Genomic DNA, 19,899 nt, shown 5'->3' with positions numbered 1-19,899 from the left:
AGTGAAAAACTGGAAAGAGTTCTATGAACAGCTTATTCTAAATTGAGTCTTAAATACTCATTTTGAATGTGTTGTGTTCTACTCAAACATCGCCATGAGTTCAAACATCAGAGTGAGTCACACACTATTCATGATTTGTATCTTCACAAGTTCCAGTCATCTGTTTGATCCCAGTTTAAGGCTTATCTACAGTGGAGATGACCAGTTTCACTCAGCCTGCCCCACCCCTTCCTGCCAGGAAATTATCTCACCAGTCCTTCCTCCTCCTCCTCCTCCTCCTCCTCCTCCTCCTCCTCCTCCTTTCTCTTTGTGTTTACTGATGCACATGTAAACAGCAACCAGGGTGGGAGTGTCAGGATTTCGCCTGATTTCGACACCATGTTAAACTTTAAAGGGACATTGAATGTGTTACATGTTCCCTTCATTTGTGTGTTGAATGCATTTTCCACATTTTTTAAATTATATTATTATTTATTTTTGTTTTTTGGGGGGGACGGTGGACACAGTGCACATCTACTCATCACTCTCCTCCTCATAAGCTCAGTGCTTTAGTTTATTCCCTCTATTTTCACAATTCCTGGCTCTCAATCTATCTCCTCTCAAGCTCATTTATTCTTTCTCTTTCAGTCTTGCCGATATCTCTGCTCTCACGTTGTCACGTGGAGTGTCATTCATCTGGCTCTCTCACTCACAATCTCCTTTTTTCTGTGCCCTCATAATCTCTGATTTATATTTTACTGCCTTGCTCCTTGTCTGCTGTTGTTTTCATGGTTTCCAAGTGATATTTTTAACCTCACTGCTCCTTTTCACGTATTTCCTTTTCATTCTCTCTCTCTCCCTCTCTCTCTCTCTCTCTTTCTCTCTCTCTCTCTTGCTCTCTCTCTCTCTTGCTCTCTCTCTCTCTCCATTTCTCTCATATTGTGATGTTGTCACTACCTTGGTTTGCCTCATCTAATTTCTCTTTATATTTTCCAGAGTTTTTGTGTTCAAGGCATCGCTTTTCTTTCACGTTTCTTGTCGTGCTTTGTTGCCTCTCATTTCACCATCCGCCACCACCTCTCCGCTGCGTCCTCCTTTCATTCTACAGCCATCCACTGATCACTCTATCCTTTTTCTTGTCTTCCTGGGGGTTGTTTTCATGAGAAGGACAGCTAATATATCCCCCCAAAAAAGGTACAAACACTAGCCATACCGGTGTGTGCCGCTGTAGATAGACTTTTGTGCGGTGCTTGCTCTCTGCATCTCAGCCTGTCAACTAACGTCACTATTTGAAGCAACTTTTTCACACTTCTGAGTCCCACTGTTGTTTTTAATTAAGTTTTAACAAAATATGTAAGTAGCTTTAATAAGCCCAAAACTGACATCAATGAAAACAGCTTCAGGGAGTTTCTTCTGATTTGGCCAATGGAAATTATTAGCTGTAAGCATTGAAATAAATACTTTCACAACAGAGGAACAGAATGTTTTTAAGTCATGATGCTTTTTTAGAAGAGGATTAGAGGAAGAGTCCTAAACAAGACATCAGACTGTCTCCTCTTCTCTTTACCCAAACTCTCACCACACACAAGCTTCATTTCCATCCCTCATTAGCATTTTCCACATCAGCTCCCTGGGGCCTTCAAAACTGCTATTCTGCAAAAAGGGGTTTCTCTTTTAAACAAAGTTTTCTTTTCCAGTTTGGGTCTCTTCAAGCAAAACACAACAAAGGGAAATTCATGTAGCGTGTACTCTTCAAGCTTGTTGAAAACACATGTCTGGCAGTGTCCTGCATGGGTCCATTTTTGTAAACCCGCACTGGCATAGCTCTATTCTATACTCTATCCGACTCGTCAGCCGCTATTATTTCCGAGTCAAATCCAGACCCATTAACATATGTCACGCAAACAGACCCTTCACCGGTGATTAAACAGAGGTGCTAAATACACAGTCACCCACGTTAAATGGATTTTGGCCTCCTCGTCCTCCCATGCTGTGTTCTCTGAATATTATTTGTTAATTGTCTCAGCAACTCTTTTCCTGCAGCTGTCAATGTGTTTCCTCAGCGATTATGTGCCGAGCCAGTGGCTATCAAAAGCCAATACTTTCTGGCTCATTAAATAAGCAGCAAAACCACTGAGAACATACTCGCCACTTTCTTTTTTTTTTTTGTCGTTGTCTTGAATGAAACAAATCTTTGCAGGACACAAGTTTTTAATATTTACCCTCACACCTTGGACTTATTTCAATATAATTTGTATCCAATTTTGTGCAGGACTCTGATTTCTGGTGCAGGCAATGGGGTTATTTATATGAGCACAGTACAAGTAGCATGAATGCAGTGAATGCTGAAAACTTCTTGATTGTTTTGATCTTTGGATGGATTCAAACTATTGTGTATAATCCGATCGTCAGGCGCATTGTGTTTGCATCGTGGTCTGATGCACTTCTGGATTCAACTAATAGTCCAACAAACACTCTCTGTCTAAGCACATTAACTAAATTCTACGGTACTTATATAATCTGGCATTTGGAGTTAAAAAAAACAACATATACAGGCATCGAGTGTAGATTACAGTGTTACAGGTTCTGTGCACACAAGTCACACTCTGTACGACCCTTTCAGGTGCCACCGCTTCTGCCCGTAAGGAGGTCATCCGCAACAAGATCCGCGCCATTGGAAAGATGGCTCGAGTATTCTCTGTGCTCAGGTATGCTAACATGAAAAAGTTCCTGTGTGGCCTGTAAGTTCCACTGTTGCCATGTTTCCATCAATATAATACATCTGGCAGTATTATGTAGAAATTACAAGATTGTGTTTTTGACGTTGAGTAAGAATTAGAACATCCAAAACGCATTCTTTGTGTGTATTGTTGTACCATTTATGATGTTAATATTTCTCTGTTTAAATTGCAGAGAGGAGAGCGAGAGCGTGCTGACTCTGAAGGGACTCACCCCGACAGGCATGCTACCAAGCGGAGTGCTGTCCGGCGGCAAAGAGAAGCTGCAGAATGGTAAGACTCTCACCAAGTACCCTGACACCCCCAAGCTACGGCCCCAAGAATGGATTCTCTCTCTATCTCTCTCTCTCTCTCTCTCTCTCTCTCTCTCTCTCTCTCTCTCTCTCTCTCTCTCTCTCTCTCTCTCTCTCTCTCTCTCTCTCTCTCTCTCCCACACACACACACACACACACACAAACACACACGTTCCCCTTACACAGCAGTACCCTGAAGAAAGTGCTAGCTCGGAGTTTAGGGTAAAGTATATATAGAAATATCTGCCCTTTGTCCCTCAGTGATGGGATTTCAAATTGCTGCCTCAGAGTAATACTGTAAGTGTAGTTAAATGTTTCTGGCAGCGTCAGTCAGTACTTTTATTCGTTTTTTTTAAATTAAATATTTCTAGCCTAATGCAGTTTTCCTCCCACTCCTCATTTTTCTTGGATAAATGACTATGAAATATCGAGTTATATTTGTCACAGACAGACAATTTTCTTTGTCCCTTTGTCTTCTCGAATGTGTCTCCCGCTCGATGTCTCGCATTAATACACTGTCCTCCCGTTCTCGTCTCTTTCTGTATACCACTGGTTTTTTATCTCAAATATTACCTGTATCTTTTTCTTTCTCTTTTCTCCCTAGAAACTGCAGGTATATTCGGTTGTGCAAGTATTCTGTTGTTATTTTTTTATTTTTTCCCTTTTTTCTATCTGTTAGATGAATTTAGAGTTCAGTTCACCCTCTCATGTTGAATTCCAAAGGCTCCCTAAATGAGTCTTAACAAACCGCTGCACTGAAGGATGTAAGCGCTTTTTTTTGGAAAAGCCTTTACGACCGCTTCAAATTTGAATTTAGTCAGGACTCCGGACAAAAATGGCCACCTGATTGTCCAAAACAGATTTGCTCCTGATTCAGAGCAGTGCCCCCGGGCTCCCTGTGATACAAAGGATGAACTGGAATTGACACAACCAACTGTGAATGAAAAGGGGGGTGTCGCTACTGCCTTTTCATTCACACACAAAAAAAAACGCAGAAATCCAATTAACTTCCCTCTCCTCTCACAGGTTCTCACAAAACACTCAAAGTCACAGACAGACTGAAATATCACACACATATAGATTCTATTGCCTTTGCAAGAAAAGCTATTTCTCTGTTTTAAAGCAAGTGTGTATAATGTTTGTTGAACAGTAAAGTCACAATAACAGGACGACAGCTGAAGCTTTAGATGAAGCTAAAATGTTGTGTTTTTCAGTGTGAGGTACAGGAGTGTGTACTTTGCTTAAATTGAGTAGGAGGACAGGGTCGTTCTTGGAGATTGAAACTCTAATAGGAAACATTAGAGTAGAATCTAATAGAATACCTTTATTGTCAATTTGCAAGTGATGCCAATGAATGCAAGACACATACTTTAAAATAGCATTGTGTACCAATTTGTTATTGTACAGAATAGATAATGCACTTAAAAACGATAATGAGCCACATGTTCACCTCTGTTATTCCACGTCAATCGGTGTCTGCGGCTTTTATCCTACGACACCCTTGACACCGAGGCAGGTGCACCCCCCTGCTGATCAGACCTCAGTGTGTATCTCGTGTCATAGTCAGCGGCGGCCCAGACGGTCTGTCTTCTTCTTGTCTTCTTTTCAGCCACAGCCAGTGACTGCTCCTTCCAGCAACACTGGCAACAGATGAATGACATTTTCACTCTAGAAATGCTGAGAACCTTCTGGCCACAGCAGCAAACATTTTTTCCTTCCACATTAAGAAAACGTGGTGAAAATGGCTTTTGGTTAATGTCTTCTCAGCTCTGAGCGTCAGAGCTCCTCTGGTGGCTGTAGATTTAGTTTTGTGCCTGAGAGTAGACCTGAACACACATGGACGTGTACGGTGAAGAACATTAACACTGAAGAGAACCCCAGTGGAGGCAGAGTGATGTTCAGAGATTCCTGTTGCAACATCGGTAGAATCACATTGCTCCCCTCCTTTAGGTAGACACCAGTGTGCTTCTACTGAGATGTTGACTCCATCAACCTCATTCTGTTTTGACGTTTGACTCTCATGCCCTCCTTTCTCGCCATTTCTTCTCATCCTCACTGCGTTTACGTAGTCTTCGGTGTTGTACAGCCGTCACTTTGCTGTCACCTTGTCGTACTGTATGTCAATTTGTCACCTCGGGGATGACTGTAGAGTATTGGTAAGTGGTTTAAAAATGCCAGAGATTTCCTCGCCCAGCACTTTTGATATCACATATCAAAAGATGCTCATCCTGCAGTTCCAGATGCTGCTTCATGCCGCACACAACAGTAACATCGCTTTGTTTGTCTACAGTGCTTCGATTTTACATCAATAATCATACGTCAGCCCTGAAACCCACAATTACACATACACTCACATGCTTTTTCTCCCTTTCTTTATTGCAGTTAAAGAGCAAGACTTGATTTCACATTCAGATTTTGTAACGCTCTCACTCAAAACCCTGCGCTCTCACTCAGATATACTCCGCTTATGCTTAGATTCCCTGCGCTCCAGCTTTAGCTCTTCTCCTTACCGTTAGCTCTTCTCCTTACCGTCACGTTGATTCACTGATTAGCTATTTTTCCACACTTCGTGCAACAACATTGTCAGAATTCCCCAACCTACAGAAAGCCATGCAGGGCATGAATGCACAAACCTATTTAAAGTAAGGGACTTTTGAAGACATGAAGCTCACTCACCCACAACGAGGACGGGACAATTTCGCCTGTCAACAATACACCTAGCATTCTATTGTTTGGGGAATTTTGAAGGACAAAATACGCCCGGAAGCAGACGTTTCACACATGCACAGGAGCAGAGCTATTTGAATGTGAGCACAGGATTACGAGTGAAAGCATCACGAAATCTGAAGGTGAAATCGTCAAGTTCCGCTCTCAAACGAAAGACCAAGCTCTTGAATAAAGATGGGAGGAAAAAAAACAACGCCATACTGACAAACCTTATCTCTGTTTTCCATCTCTGCCATTTCAAACTCCATTGTTGTTTTTAAAGTAAAGAATAGATTTCCAGCTCTTACCGCGTTCTGTTTGCTATCAGTGTTTATCCCTGCAGTCTCCATTTCTCACCTCGACACATTTGTCAAACTTTTTCCAAAAATCCTCTCCATGAGGTTCTTTCGCTGCCACAAACATGTCACCTTCCCTTTACAGATCTGGAACTCATCAAATAAAAGCTAAGGCTCACCTCTCTCCTCCTCTTCCTCCTCTCCTCTTCCTCTCTTTGCTAACATCCATGTGTCCATTGTCATAAAAATGTGGAGATGACGTTAACCTTTGTTGTCAGCAACTGGCTTTTGTCTTTGCTGTCCATTGACTTGTTCCTGGGACAAAATGAACTCTCCTGCTCACTTCTCTCATTCGTTTTGCAACCCCCCTTTTTCTTCTCTTCAGCTACTATTGAAGCTATTGAGGCTGATGAAGGTAAATGGGTCTGGCCGCCCTCTTCTGTTGCTCTCTCATAGCAATAGACAGGGGGCTCCACTGGGTTTTCATCCATCTCACTGGTGCTTGAATAGTGTGTTGGGTGTTTGGGCTAACAAAATGTGCCATAGTGTTAGGGACGGAGACAAAGAAGTAAGTAAGTCAGGAAATCCTGTGGTCTCACGGGTTTCAAAGGGGAATGGTTTTCATGGCACAGATTTCATCATCACTGTGATTTTGAGTGGATGCAAAGCAAATGCTACACAACTAAGTAAATGTTATCTTTCCAGAATGTGTTATTGCATCTTCAGGTCATCTACTTGATATCAGGGGCACCACTGGATGACCACGCTGTAGCAGATAGAATTAGACCACCATGTTTTAACAATGTCATCTGAAGCAGGATCTGGTTCTGAAACGTAACCTACATGGGAGGACACATCTCATCCTCTGAGTAAAATTGTGACATAAATGCCAAAATATATTTGAAGTCGCAAGTGATTTGCACCTGATGCATTTGTTTCACTCGGAATTAAAAATTCACAAATATTGATATCATATTATAAAAAAGATTTCAGGTGTGCCCATTACATGTATGTAGAAATCCTCCAATGCTTGGTAGATTTTGTATAGACACTATTCTTGTTCCATTATTGGGTTCAGTTTAATATTGGCCCTGAAGGAATCATCAGATTTGTGTAAAATAAGGTCAGAAAGACGTTATTAAATGATGTGGTAACTTTATCTGAAGCTCTTTTTCAGAGGAAGGGAGTCCCCTGAACAAACATGTATTGTACCTCAATCACTCAACATACCGGTTAAATCCACTTCTACTCCTGCTGCTCTACCCTCATACAATACAGTGAAGTCTGGCCATGAAAGCCCACAATGGTATTTCCTCTTTGAAACAACTGAAGCAGTTGTGCATTGTTGTTGCAGTTCTCTTGAAATATAATAAACAAGTTTGATCTGAATTAGTGCTCCAATGACGAAAAAGCGTTGAAATCCAAATTCTTCTGAAAACAAAATATTTTTTTGATTTTTATCACCTCCTTCTCGGCGCAAGAACAACCTCAACTGCGAGCTAAATAGTAGTTTTGCTACAGCTGCTATTTACGTTTTTAAAAGTCCAGTACTTCCTCTCCCGCCCCATAGAGGACAATTCATTGTAGTGTCGAGACCCTTCTCTCTGCTTCTCTCTCCATGTGGATCCTCTGTGGCCCTGCTGTGTCGTGTTTCTTTCCTGTGAGCTGCTAATAACCTGTGTCTGACCTGTGCTATGCAGCAAACACAACAAACGCTACCTGTGGTGCCCCGCCCCCTCTCCTTGCTCCCCACAATTTGTCTTCTAAAATGACGTCCCCGCCACCCCTTCACCCCACCCTGCCACCCCATCCTTGGAAAATGAAAAAGGGTCATCTTCTTTCCAATTAAGTTTTTTCAATCATTATGAAAAAACAGCCTTTATGAAAGGTGGAAGTAACAAAACAAAAGCATTTTTTGGGTAAAAATTGGCGAAATTTAACTTTTATTTGATTATCACAACACTAACAACAATGAAACTGACAGTGTGAATTCAATATTTTGTATAGACCAGATACCAGATTAGTACATGGATTTGTGTACTTGCTGATACCCCACCCGGCAATTCTGCAGAATCAAACTTATTCTTATGCTGGTATGGAAACATCTCTAGATTTTCCATTCACTTAGTTATAATTTGGTTTATTATAAACTCTAAATTGGATTTTGACCTCCACCCCTCATAACCTCCACTCAATCCCTAATTGCTGCATGCTCAAAGCGGACTAATCAAGTGGTTAGCACCCCAAGTACCTCTGTAGTGTCTCTGTACGTGAGCTCCGTCTCAACATGGTTCCCTTTTGTGGAAGTGAATGTCATAGTGGGCTCCACTCTAGTGTTGTGTTATCTCCCCTTGTTCTTTTTCTTTCTTTGTCTCTTTGGTCATTCTCCTTCCTCCCTGTTTTTGTTGTTCTTAAGATGTGATGTGATGGGGTCATGTGGAGGTTTGGGGTCCTCAGGTGTTCAGAAATGTGCTTAAGTCAAGATAATCTTTATCAGCCATTATTTGAACTCATATTTAATAAGAATGTGTTAGATTTACAATGAGACAGCCATTAGAAGGACCTTTCATTACATCATGGACTGATAGCACAGTGAAAACCTGTTGACCCTAATTCCGGGAGCGCCCCCCATAGATTAAGGATTATTTAATCCGTTTGTCTGTCCAGTTACAACATTTTTGAAAAATCTGATAAATGGTGTTAAATGTGATGTCGTTTCATAAAAATGAGCTCATTTATATTGAGTGTTCATCAACATTCAAAATGTTAATTCTGAAAAAATGTTGCACTATAAAATCTGTTGTTGATTTAAAATCATAACGATACATTTTTGAAAAATTACATCATCAACTGAGGAGTTCGGCTTTATATGTATATTTAGTGCAGCTGTATGTCACGTCGGGTGTGCTGCTGTTTTGTTCGATTGGAGGAATAGTTTGACATTTTGGAAAATATGCTTATTCGCGTCTTTGCCTACGAGGAAATAAGAACTTTGATTCAGTTCAATATGAGTCCAGAGTCGGCAGCTGCTCTGGTAGCATCCAGCAATGGTCAAAGAGATATATTACCACGACCTGCCAAGAAGTAGACCCTCTTTGAACAATATAGTAAACTATTTTGTCTTATTGTACATTTTTTGGACAACATTTTTAAAAAACAAACAATCTTGATAAGTTAGTTTTATACTGCGGGTGCTGTTAAGCAGATGTTGTTACCCTCAGGTAAAGCAAGGCAACATGTTTCTCCTTCATTTTAATATCTAAGCTCTGCGGCTGCTGCCTTGTGAATAAGTGTCAAATGCATAAATGTCAAACCATTCCTTTTAACAGCGAGGTCTCTGTTGACCATTATCATGCAGTTATTATTATAGTGTTCAAAGTCCGCCCAGCTGCTCATTTTTCATGGTTGAATTGGCCGACAGCTCCTCAGAAAAACTCTATGTTGTAATTTTCTCAGTAAAATTATTCCATGAACTCAAACCAAACTTAATCCAGTGACGTGTGGGTGAATGTGAGCAAGTGTGACCCCATTCTTTTAACTGTCTAGTCTGTCGTTTCTTAAAAAGACCAATCCTAATTTTCTTCACCCTCTTTTCTTACTTTTTCTTGCATCTCAACAGCCATCAAGGGCTTCTCACCCCAGCACAAGATCACTAGCTTCGCCGAGGCCAAGGGCCTGGACCGCATCAATGAGCGGATGCCGCCGCGGCGAGACACGCTGCCCTCCGACGCCAGCCTCAACTCCCTCAACAAGGCCCTTTCCTCGGAGACCAATGGCACGGACCCCAAGGGGAGCACCAGCAGCAGCGGCAGCAACATCCAGTGAGGGCCGGCAGCAGCAGGCGTCGCCTTGGCCGACAGGGCCGCCCCCTCATCTCGGCCCGCCACTGCAGAGAAGGGGCGGAGGGTGAAGGAGTGGAGGGGAGGCATGCGGCTCACACCTGGGGGGGACATGTCACTTGCTAGTCTTTGGTTATGCCTTCAAAATATTAGTTCATAGTAAAATCTGCTAAGTTATTGCCGGTTCACGTTTCTGAACACTCGGGCCTTGATTGTGCTTGACGCTTCACCACACCACAGTATGTCAGAGAGAAGGAGACAGAGGGATAGATAGATCCTAAGGGCGATTTCTTTTCTTTATATTTCTCTCCTCTTGAAAGACCCTTGCTCATTTACATCGAAACAGAAAGTCGTGTGTAACTTCTTACTAACTATTGTACGTTTACAAAAATACAGCACTAAAAAGGACGGAACATGAGAACATGTTTTTAACATATAAGGGTGTACAAACTAAATAAGGACTATTTATTGATAACTTTTTTTTTTTTGCTACTCTTATAAAATAGCTCTGAAATTAATTAGGCAGTCTTAAAAAGAATGTTGCAATGTTGTCGAAATGCCAAATAATGGAACGTTTTATGGTTTTGTACATATTATGCTTACCTCAGGTTCTTTTGGTGTGTGCTTTGACCTGAATTTTTCTGTATAATGGCTAAATAACTCTGTAATGAATAACTATTTTTCTTGAGTTTCATAACTGGAATTTACATTTACCTATCTATCATTTGCAAATATGTTTATTTTTTGTTTATTTTTGGACAGGGGTAAGGGGGGGGGTTTGCAGATTTATTGTGGCTTGCTGGAATTGAGTGTCAATTTTTTCTCTTTTTAAGTATTGCGAACAAAGTAAAATAGAGAACCTATATTGTGTAAAGAAAAAAAAGAATACAATAAACTTAAAAGTGTCTGCCTATGCATGTTTTATAAAAATCAAACAGAGGACGTAGAAAATCTGAATACCTTGGCTGTGGAGGCCTGTTTTGAGATATATTACGCTTTAGTGAACATATACTGGAAACGTATACCTGCATACTTTCAATTAACACCATGATGCTCTATGCCTTCAACTTCTTTTTGTAATTGAAGCATTTAATTATCTGAGATCGATGAGAAATCATATTTTTAACCTGCGCTTGTAAGTGCACACAGTCCAATTAAGCATGTTTGACAATTCTTGTGAGGTGTGTGGTTACATGTGGAACTCAAAAATGCATGATTAGCTGTTGGTGTCATATAACAGGTAAATCGAGTTTTGTTCAGTTTTTTTGGTTAACGTGCCACAGGAAGTGTAATTTGATTATTGATTACTATTATCATTATTTGGAACTCTGCTTTGTATATCAGTTATAGGTTTGATACTGCTCGATACTTTAAGATGAAACCAGAAAAGAAAAAATACTTCAATCTTTTTTAAAGACCTGCTTAAGTGCCCAAGTAATTCACTACACAACATGAAGCCTTGCTTTTGTAATTTAACTTCAAAACTGTTGGCAGATGAGGCATGCACTTGCAACTATGAAAAGTATTTTATATAACTGTTCAATAAAAATGTGCATGAATTTCAACTTGAAATTAAGCTGTTTCTCCTGTCTGTGTGTGTGTGTGTGTTATCAAATACATATTCCACACAGTCCTTTCACTGCCTATTCTGCTTTACACCTACACAAAGCCCTAGTACAGAGCTGAGTGTTGTGGTGTTGATCGCAGGAAATGGAACTCGCCGTTGCCCGTAAGTCAAAAGGTTCCTCTTGATGATCGTCCAGTATGTGGATGGGAAGCTGCAACAAAAGGTGTTTCCTCTTCATCAACCTTAGTGACTTCTTTGATTAATCTTCCAAGGCAGAGCCAAGATTGGTTGATACCTGCATGAGAGAAAGACCTACGTGATCACAGGCTTCCTCTGCACATACATGTTGAATGTAGATTAAATGTTAAATGTTAGTTTTGTATTTTATAGTTTATATAATAACTCTCAATCTCCGTAGACCTAAGTAGTAAATATTTGTATTTATGACCACTCGCAGCCCAGTTCTGCCAGTCACCCGTTCACACACACATTCATACAGTGCTTCTATTTGCGGCACTTTATCACACATCACTCACTCAATGTGGGCTTCAGTGTCTCGCCCAAGGACACTTTGGCATATGGGATAAGGGAGACTGGGATCGAACTGCTGACCTTTTGGTTAGTGGACGGCCCGCACGACCTCTCCAGCCACAGCCGCCCCGACGTGATTACCAAAGTATCAATCAAAGATAAGAAAAGAAAGTTATTTCAATTCACTTATTTAAGTTTCTTTTTTAGGGATAATCCAACTTTCTCCTTTAATAAAATACCAACTAAAAGTAAAAATCTCTAAAGTAACTTCGTAAGCATACAAAGCAGCTCGTGCTCCCTTCAAGGTCTCTTCAACTGGAATCAAACACAGTGTTAAAGTCACCTCAAACCCAGGGAAGTAAACAGACATCCTGTTTTGTTTTTGAGTGCATGGAGGTGGAGGGCTAGTATCAGGACAAATTGTCAGGGAGACGCTGAAATAACAGCTCATATTTGATATTTCTATCAAACTACAGTCCTGGGAACTCTAAGGCCGTTATTATCTGCAGTGTCTTATATGATTCATGAGTCAAACCCTTTTAGTCATAAGTGAAAATATGACTGAGCCTCACAAACTATAAATTGATTCCTTGTACAGACATTGCTGTGTTCCATGAGCTATAAGGAGTTTCTGAGAACAAAAGAAATTCATTTTGTGACTATTTTATTTTTGTAAGATTGTTGGGGCATGCATATGACTGTGTGTGTGTGTGTGTTTCCTATTTGTCACTTTTTTCTTTAGTTTAGCATATAATTATTCACAATGTATTCGGTTGCCGTCCTTTGTCTGAGTGGCCAGGACTCAGACTGTTGAGTCTCCTCCCAACTGGTCAAGTGGTGTCTGAGCAGGAAAAAATAAGTGATGGGAGTTGGCGATGCATTCAAATGACCCCACTTTACGTCAGGAAGGTAAGCCTGTGTATTTCCTCCCCCTCCTCCTTCTTTATCTGCAGCCAGGGCCAAAATAAGCATCGGCAGCAGAGCGCCCGAGGCTCGGACACCTTCTTTCCCACTGGCCACTGCACTGCTTCTGAGTCAGAGGGGTCCACGGCAGCGGAATCACCATGAAGACCACCATGGTTCCTGTGCTCCTTCTGCTCGCGTCTGTCCACCTCTTCACAGAAGGTAGGGACACCAGTCAAACCCATTTTTTAACATATGTAGTTGAGATTTCCCAGAATCAGAAGTGAGGGTCCTCACAGGTCCCCTGGACTGAGATCCGTTTGTTTCAGCCCTTTGTCTCTGCCACATTGGAGGATTTAAATTAGAAAAAAAAGAGTCTATTACTTTATTGTGTTGGAACATTTCCACATTTAGGATTTTCTATTTGATCGTTCATGTTGTCGTGAGACTTAAAAATATCTTTTCTTTCTTTTTTTTGAATTTGCAGCAGTAATAACTCAGATTGATGATGTTTTTCTTTTTCTCATGTAAACTGCTTTGGCTTTTGGTATGTGCAAAGATAAAGATCACTGTGTTGTTCAAAAGACACTTTGAACATGACCTCGGAGACATTCACTCATACAGTGTGTTTCCGGGCTGAGATAAGGGGTGTGTTTGTGCGTGCGTGTGTGTGTGTGTTTGTGTGTGTGTGTATTTACGCCTTGAACTGTCTATGTACTAAAAAGTCAGACAAAAGGTGACATTGTTTGGCCATATTCAGTCAAACTGACAGAAAATATGTTTTCGTGAAGCGTAAATCTAAACCCAATGTGCAGAGTGACAGCTGAGGGTCAAAATAAAAAGCAGGGGGGGGGGGGGGGGGGGGGCTCATGATTTGTTTGTTTTCCTTGTGCGGAGCCAAAAGTACCTCTAACTGTTCTGCTCTGGGCAGATAGGTGATCTAACTGCAGATAGCCAGTGGGAACCAAGCTGCCCCCCTCTCTCTCAGAGAGGGCACAGCATTGTCCTGAGGCCAGAGACGTCCCATCTGGCCGCAAATCTGCTTCCAGTGTTTTAGGCTGTAAACATCTGGAGGAAACACCCTCAGCCGAGCTGCTGCTCGGCCAAGCAGGGCCCGGGAGCGTGAGACCCCGGGCGCCTGAGATCAGTCCACAAGCTCTTAATAAATAGTCAATAGAAGGGGGTTTTAACACAGCTCTTCAGACAATGATGGGAGTTGTTTCCATTGAGCTTGCACTTGTGTTTCTGCTCAACAGTTTCAACAGAGAACTCCACTGGGCAAACTGCACTATCGCCAACAATAAAGATGACAACAGGTGAGTTCATGCGATTGTGGAGGGGGAGACGGTTGCCCACTAACTGGAATGTCGGCGGGTCGAACCCCACATGGCCTCTGATGGCTGTGAATGCTGCCTGTACTGTAAAGAGCTTAGATTGGTTGTTTAGACTGGAAAAGTTTCTCAATAACATTCATTTTACCTTTATATTGAAAATCAACAGTTTCAGAAAACATAATTATTGACTCTGAGAAGATAAATATCGCTCTCATGTTTTTTGTTAACTGACTCAAGGATGATAAATACTTATTTTGTTTAAAGAACTTTATTTAACACTCACACTAAAACATTTTTGTTTTCATAATACTTGACCTGGACTTATCTCAAATCAGGGTGGGGCCAGGGGGACACTGGTCCAGCTGAAATTTGATTGGTCCCTGCAGTGCCCCATCCTGTCAGTAGCCTTCTTTTTAGATCCAAGATCCACCACTGTCTTAAACTTATCACGGGACTCAAGTCATGGTGCTTGTTCTGCAGTACGTGAACCTTTTACCTGGACTTACTTGAAATTTGCTCTGAAATAAATATGTCCCGACTTCGACTTGTTTCAAATGACCTGAAGGTCTCAAGACCACTTGCGACTCGCTCTGAAACACTTGAGACTCGACTGGGACATTCCCAGCTCTTGGTTTCCTGACGAGGATAATGGAGCTGCATGTGGTCGCAGGGAAAAACGTGCACTAATTGACTCCGGCTCAGCTCTGCTGTGAAATATGTGCGTTGAGTTTGCAGCTGACAGCAGTGAAGACAGGAAGCTGGGTCCCACAGGACAGAGGGAGACAACAATGGTATGTCTGGGACAGGATGCAGCTTCACTCTGCAGCGCGGCTTCAAGCAGAGGATATCCACCTCAACACGCCACCACCACCTCCACAGTCATGTTGACATCTCCCCAGTCTTACACTTGGACTGAGGGCACATCTTTGTCTCCGGCCTTTAAAGCTGTGCCAAACAGGAATAATGCAAATACACGACTTTGAGCCTTAAATAGAGAATCTATCCTTGGAAGTGTTTCACACGCACAAGCTGACGCTGGTGCTTTTCACGATGTATTTTGAGTTCCTGGAGAACACGTTGCTTTTTGAAAAACGCACTTTGACCTCAAACCGTGAGGCTGTCGAGCATAAGATTTCACCTTTCAAATCTCTTGTCTTAACTTCAGACACAAAGTGGTTCGCAGCTGCATGACAACATGACACAGGTGTAAACTGACAATGGTGTTTCTGCTTCACAGTCTCGACAACTAAGTCAGTCACCGCACAAAGCAACCAGACAGAACAGACGACACAACTTTCAGTGACAAATATCACAACAGGTGAGTGCATGTGTGTTAGAACAATACTTCTACATTCAGGAAACACCTGGTAACAAGCACCAGACCTGTGGTGATAGAACCTTTCTCCATAGATACCAATGATGTGTATGTTATATTATTTACTTCCTCTGTTTTTAAACAACATTAATGTGTTTGAGCATATTTAAAAACACCAGATAAATAAAATGTACAATGAAATGATTATTATGGAGACTGTAAATCATGAGAAAAAGCTTGTTTGTCTCAGTCAATATAACAACCAGCACTTTATTCATTTATTTCCTTCTTGCTGTTTTTTTTTTTCCAAGTACCCGCTGAGCCTCCAGCTGTGACCACCATGGAGCCCACTTCTCCTATAAATGCAACTACGACCCACAAAGCTGTGACCACTGCAACCCCGGTTGTTCCCCACACGGACAATCAAAGTTAGAAGAATTTATTTTGCGTGTATTTTTATTTGGATGGTGATGATACAAATCTGTGTGGAAATGTACTGGAGAGTTTCAGTTTAAAAACAAGTGCCGTTTCAAAGTGAGCCTCGTTGCACAACTGGGTCAATATCCCATAAATTAAACTAGAAGAGCGTAATAGAGTAGAGCCTCCGCCTTCACCAAGGACCAGCATTCTTTCATTATTTGCAGCAAATTGCACACGCTCAAAAAGAGCAAAGTAACAAAGTACTGCCCCAGATTTGTTTTAAATATTTAAACTCGCTTACCTTTTGCTGTTCAGCTGTGAGAAATGACACTCCTGAGCCGGGGCCTTCACAGGCTCCGACCCCGAGCCACCACTCAAATAACGGGACGGATGTCACTTCACTCAGTCCAAGTAGGTGATCATCCATTTATGTTTTTTGATGAAATTATCTGTTTTCCTGGGTGCTGCTGGATATCAAGTTGTTACTAGTGGATACTATTGGCCATAGTAGGTTTTGTTATATGATTTTTCTTTTTCTTTTGTCTATTAGCTCTGAAAAATGAAACTGTGGGGGCGAGATCTTCTCCAACTACAAAACCAAGCAGCCGCCCTGAGACGAGAGAGACTTCCTCTGTTCCAGGTAAAACATCAGAAGTGATCCGTGTTACTGGTGTGATGTGATGATGCCGATTGAGACTGTGCTTGTATCTGAACCCTTAGGACACGATCAACAGGCAAAACCAGGTAAAGGTAGGAATCCAATGTCTTCTCGTTGTCAGATGATTCACAGCATTTTAACTTTGAATCCAATTAACATACTGATCCATATTGTCTGCAGGCACCACCGCTCGTGCCCCAGGTACATGCATCATATACACACCTTATCTTCCTCCATGTCTTTATATATATTTATGTATATTAAGATTTAAATAAAGATGAATACGGCTAACATTAATATCACTGTCTGTGAGCTGGTTGCTTTTACTCTATAATATTTGATCAAGAAAGAAAATGCTGACGAGAAAGGTGTCTTTGACTTTTTTCCTGTCCTCACATAAGTGTTTTTTCTGCACATGAAGCCATGACTGAAGAAGCAATGTAGGTAGCTAATAAGTTGTTTTATGGTCTCTAATCTAAAACCCTTTGTCTCCAAAGGTCCCCAGATTCCGGCAGGGGGTTATATGAAAGAGCCGCTCAAACCAGGTGAATTCTACCAAACTGACACTGAACCGTATAGAACTGACCCCGAAATCTGCTCACACAACAGAAACACTGATTCTTTTTATATTTAAGTTAGTTTTCATTGTATCTGCTTGATCTTCCCCTGTGTTCCCCACAGACAAAAGGCTGTGGTGGATCCTGGCGCCCGTCCTCCTGGTCGGAGCTGCCGCCGCCATCGTCCTGAAGTTCAGAAGCAAGAGAATCAACGACCACTCAGGTACATGGAGTAGTAGACTTTACCAGGGACTCATGTCCTATACACGGCCTCTAATGTATGAGTTTTAAGTGTCTTATTGACGTGGTTACAATCATTTCAACTGGAATGACACTCAGTAGAGCGCATATCTCCACCAAGGCCCAACAGCCCCTTATATTCAATCAAGCTGCGACACCTTTCACACGCTCATCATACGTGTCCCCTAAATAAACCTGATTGTCTCTCTCTTCTTCTCTCCTCCAGAAAACATTGACACTGGCACTGAGAAGTAAGTTTGATCTTCATCACCACATGCTGCCTGTATAAACCTGCGGGAACAAGCAAAGCATCCTCCTCCCCCCTGTGTCTCTCTGTCTCTCCACAGCGCATCCTTCCAGAGCAGGCCCGAGAGCACCAAAGATGGCGTCATGCTCCTCGGGGTGAAGTCGTGCGTCGGGGAGGAAAACGGTGAGCTGCCCTCCGTCCATTTCCCGCGAGATTTCCTCCGAGGGTTCCTTCTGTGTAGCGCATTCTTCCATCGCTGGTTAAAAAGCTGTTTCTCCAGACGCAGATCGGCAGGGAAGTCACAGGCTTTTAATATCTCATTGTGCTGCGTGGGCTTCTGGGCCTGTAGCTGGGCAACAGAAGGTGTTTCCTGTGATTCGGGGGCCCTCCGCCCTCCAACAAGCAGCAGGGCTTGAAAGATAGTCACTTCCCAACATAAACACAGATTATTTTGGATAGGGGCTATTGTGTTGCCTGTAAATGTCAACGTGGACCAGACGCTGCGGGCGTGTGCATGTATGGCGGTGGGGTGAATGCACGTGCACATCCACGCGCAAACTGACTCATGTACCCCTTAACCCCGCCAATTAAAAAAATCTGGCCACTAAACATTCAACCTTCCTTCCCTAATACAATCAGGCCTGGAATACTGGGCTGAGAACTTCCCAGGGAAGCGGAGTCACGCAGGAGGAATGTTACGGAGGAAAACAGTGTTTATGTTGTTCCATATTGCTGGATTTCTCTGGATGTGACTTTTGGAATCCTAACGGGACTCGTCAGGAATCTACGTCTGCACAGATAGCACTGTAAAATCCCACGCTCATGAACTGGAACTTCTCCTGCCAAAAATACATGCTAACTTCACCAGGGGTGGATGGAGGGCACTTCAGGGGCCAATCGGACTTCAGCTGGGGCCAGTGCCCCTGGCCCCGCCCCTGGATCATCCCCTGAACTGAATCCATTTTTATTTTGTATTGAAATAAACAACACACTAAATAGTTAAGAATAGAGATGCACAATAAAAGAAAGAAAAAAAAATCTATCATAAATAAAAAAAATTCAGCTAAAAAAAATAATCTCCCCTATTTGTAATGTAAGATTATTTAGCCTTAGATACTTTGGTGTCTTAATAACTGGTTTCAGATCATTTTCAGCTCCTTCACAATTCAGAATTCTTTTATTTTTATTTCTCAGACTCATTTCAGATTCCTCCTGTGGTTTTATCCTCATGTGGTTTCCCCACTTACCTCTGTTGCTATGTGTGTTTCAGCTGCTGCAAGATAAAAGAAAACTGGAGGGTGGGAACATGAAGATCAGACAGAGGATGAGTCACATCTGTCCCCCACCTACTGATCTAGCGGAGGAGCAGTTTAGATGCTTTCATGTTAATTTGTGAAACATAGTGTTGTGTGGAGCCGAGACGTGTGGAGCAATGGTTTTCATGTATGATTCTGTATGCTGACGGCAGTTTGATGGAGCAGTGGGCGTGACTGCGATGATGAATCTCAGAGCAGGTGAACCTGTTGTGGTGAGCGCTGGGCTACATTCTCAGTACACTGTTGACTCAAACCTGCAAAAGTACAGCTGCATCACTCATTTCTGTCCAAAACATGTTTCCTGTACAGTGCACTGACCTCAGATCTGTCACATATTTGATGTAATGAGTGTCTCTTTCATAGTTTTAGAATTATCCGTCGGTTTTGAATATAGCCTGTCTGTGTGTCTGTTTGTGTGTTTGTGTGTGTGTTTGTGTGTGTGTGTGTGTGTGTGTATGTGTGTGTGTGTGTGAGTGTGTGTGTGTGTGTGTGTGTTTTAGAGTTACGTAATTAAGTTTTTTCAGTAAATACACATTCGATCATACAATGAATTAGCAACAGGTATGTATTTTAAAGACACTGGAACTGCTTCATATCTGGAATTTCTTGTTCAACCTCAACATCCTGAATAAATCACTAAAAAAAAGATTTTTGAAATAATCTTTGGTTATTTGTTTGTTGGTTTGCACAGGATGGACTGGAATGCTGAATCCAGATATTTTATTACAAAGAAATTACAACATTTTGTGGGTCCAGGAATGACCTTATTGTGACCAGTTATAGCTTTGTATTGCATTTGTAAGTTTGTTTTGTTATTTCCTCTGGAGAAAAAGTTGTAATTTTCTTTTTAGTTTCACAAGATTTGCTATATTATTATTATTGTGGAAATATCTTTATATGAAGAAAAAAAATGACAAGTATAAACAAAGAGAAAAATAAATGAATTCATCAATAAATACA

The 19,899-nt window shown here is 41.7% G+C and overlaps 2 protein-coding genes across 4 annotated transcripts in view; both read left to right on the top strand.

Moving 5' to 3' along the window:
• The window catches only part of LOC133950002 (protein phosphatase 3 catalytic subunit alpha), a 60,394-nt gene extending 48,960 nt beyond the window's left edge, over positions 1-11,434 (top strand). The window contains exons 11-14 of one of the 3 annotated variants that reach the window (XM_062384145.1): positions 2,603-2,687; positions 2,893-2,990; positions 6,398-6,427; positions 9,632-11,434. In XM_062384145.1, coding sequence (XP_062240129.1) covers positions 2,603-2,687; positions 2,893-2,990; positions 6,398-6,427; positions 9,632-9,837 — 419 coding nt within the window. In that variant the 3' untranslated portion in view covers positions 9,838-11,434. Of the gene's footprint in view, positions 1-1,146; positions 1,174-2,602; positions 2,688-2,892; positions 2,991-6,397; positions 6,428-9,631 lie in introns of all 3 variants that reach the window. The other 2 variants (XM_062384146.1, XM_062384147.1) reach the window with 2 other exon arrangements.
• A 1,436-nt stretch (positions 11,435-12,870) lies between these two features.
• LOC133950045 (uncharacterized) lies at positions 12,871-19,899 on the top strand. The gene is made up of 13 exons (XM_062384209.1): positions 12,871-13,074; positions 14,109-14,168; positions 15,424-15,504; positions 15,813-15,929; positions 16,237-16,332; positions 16,472-16,561; positions 16,642-16,671; positions 16,760-16,780; positions 17,077-17,124; positions 17,261-17,359; positions 17,603-17,627; positions 17,724-17,806; positions 18,894-19,899. Exons 1-13 carry the CDS (start codon positions 13,014-13,016, stop codon positions 18,905-18,907), a joined length of 825 nt encoding a protein of 274 aa, XP_062240193.1. The 5' UTR covers positions 12,871-13,013; the 3' UTR covers positions 18,908-19,899.

This window comes from Platichthys flesus, chromosome 24 (genome assembly GCF_949316205.1).
Source record: "Platichthys flesus chromosome 24, fPlaFle2.1, whole genome shotgun sequence".
Lineage (NCBI taxonomy): Eukaryota > Metazoa > Chordata > Actinopteri > Pleuronectiformes > Pleuronectidae > Platichthys > Platichthys flesus.
This window is presented reverse-complemented; position numbering and strand designations above follow the sequence as displayed.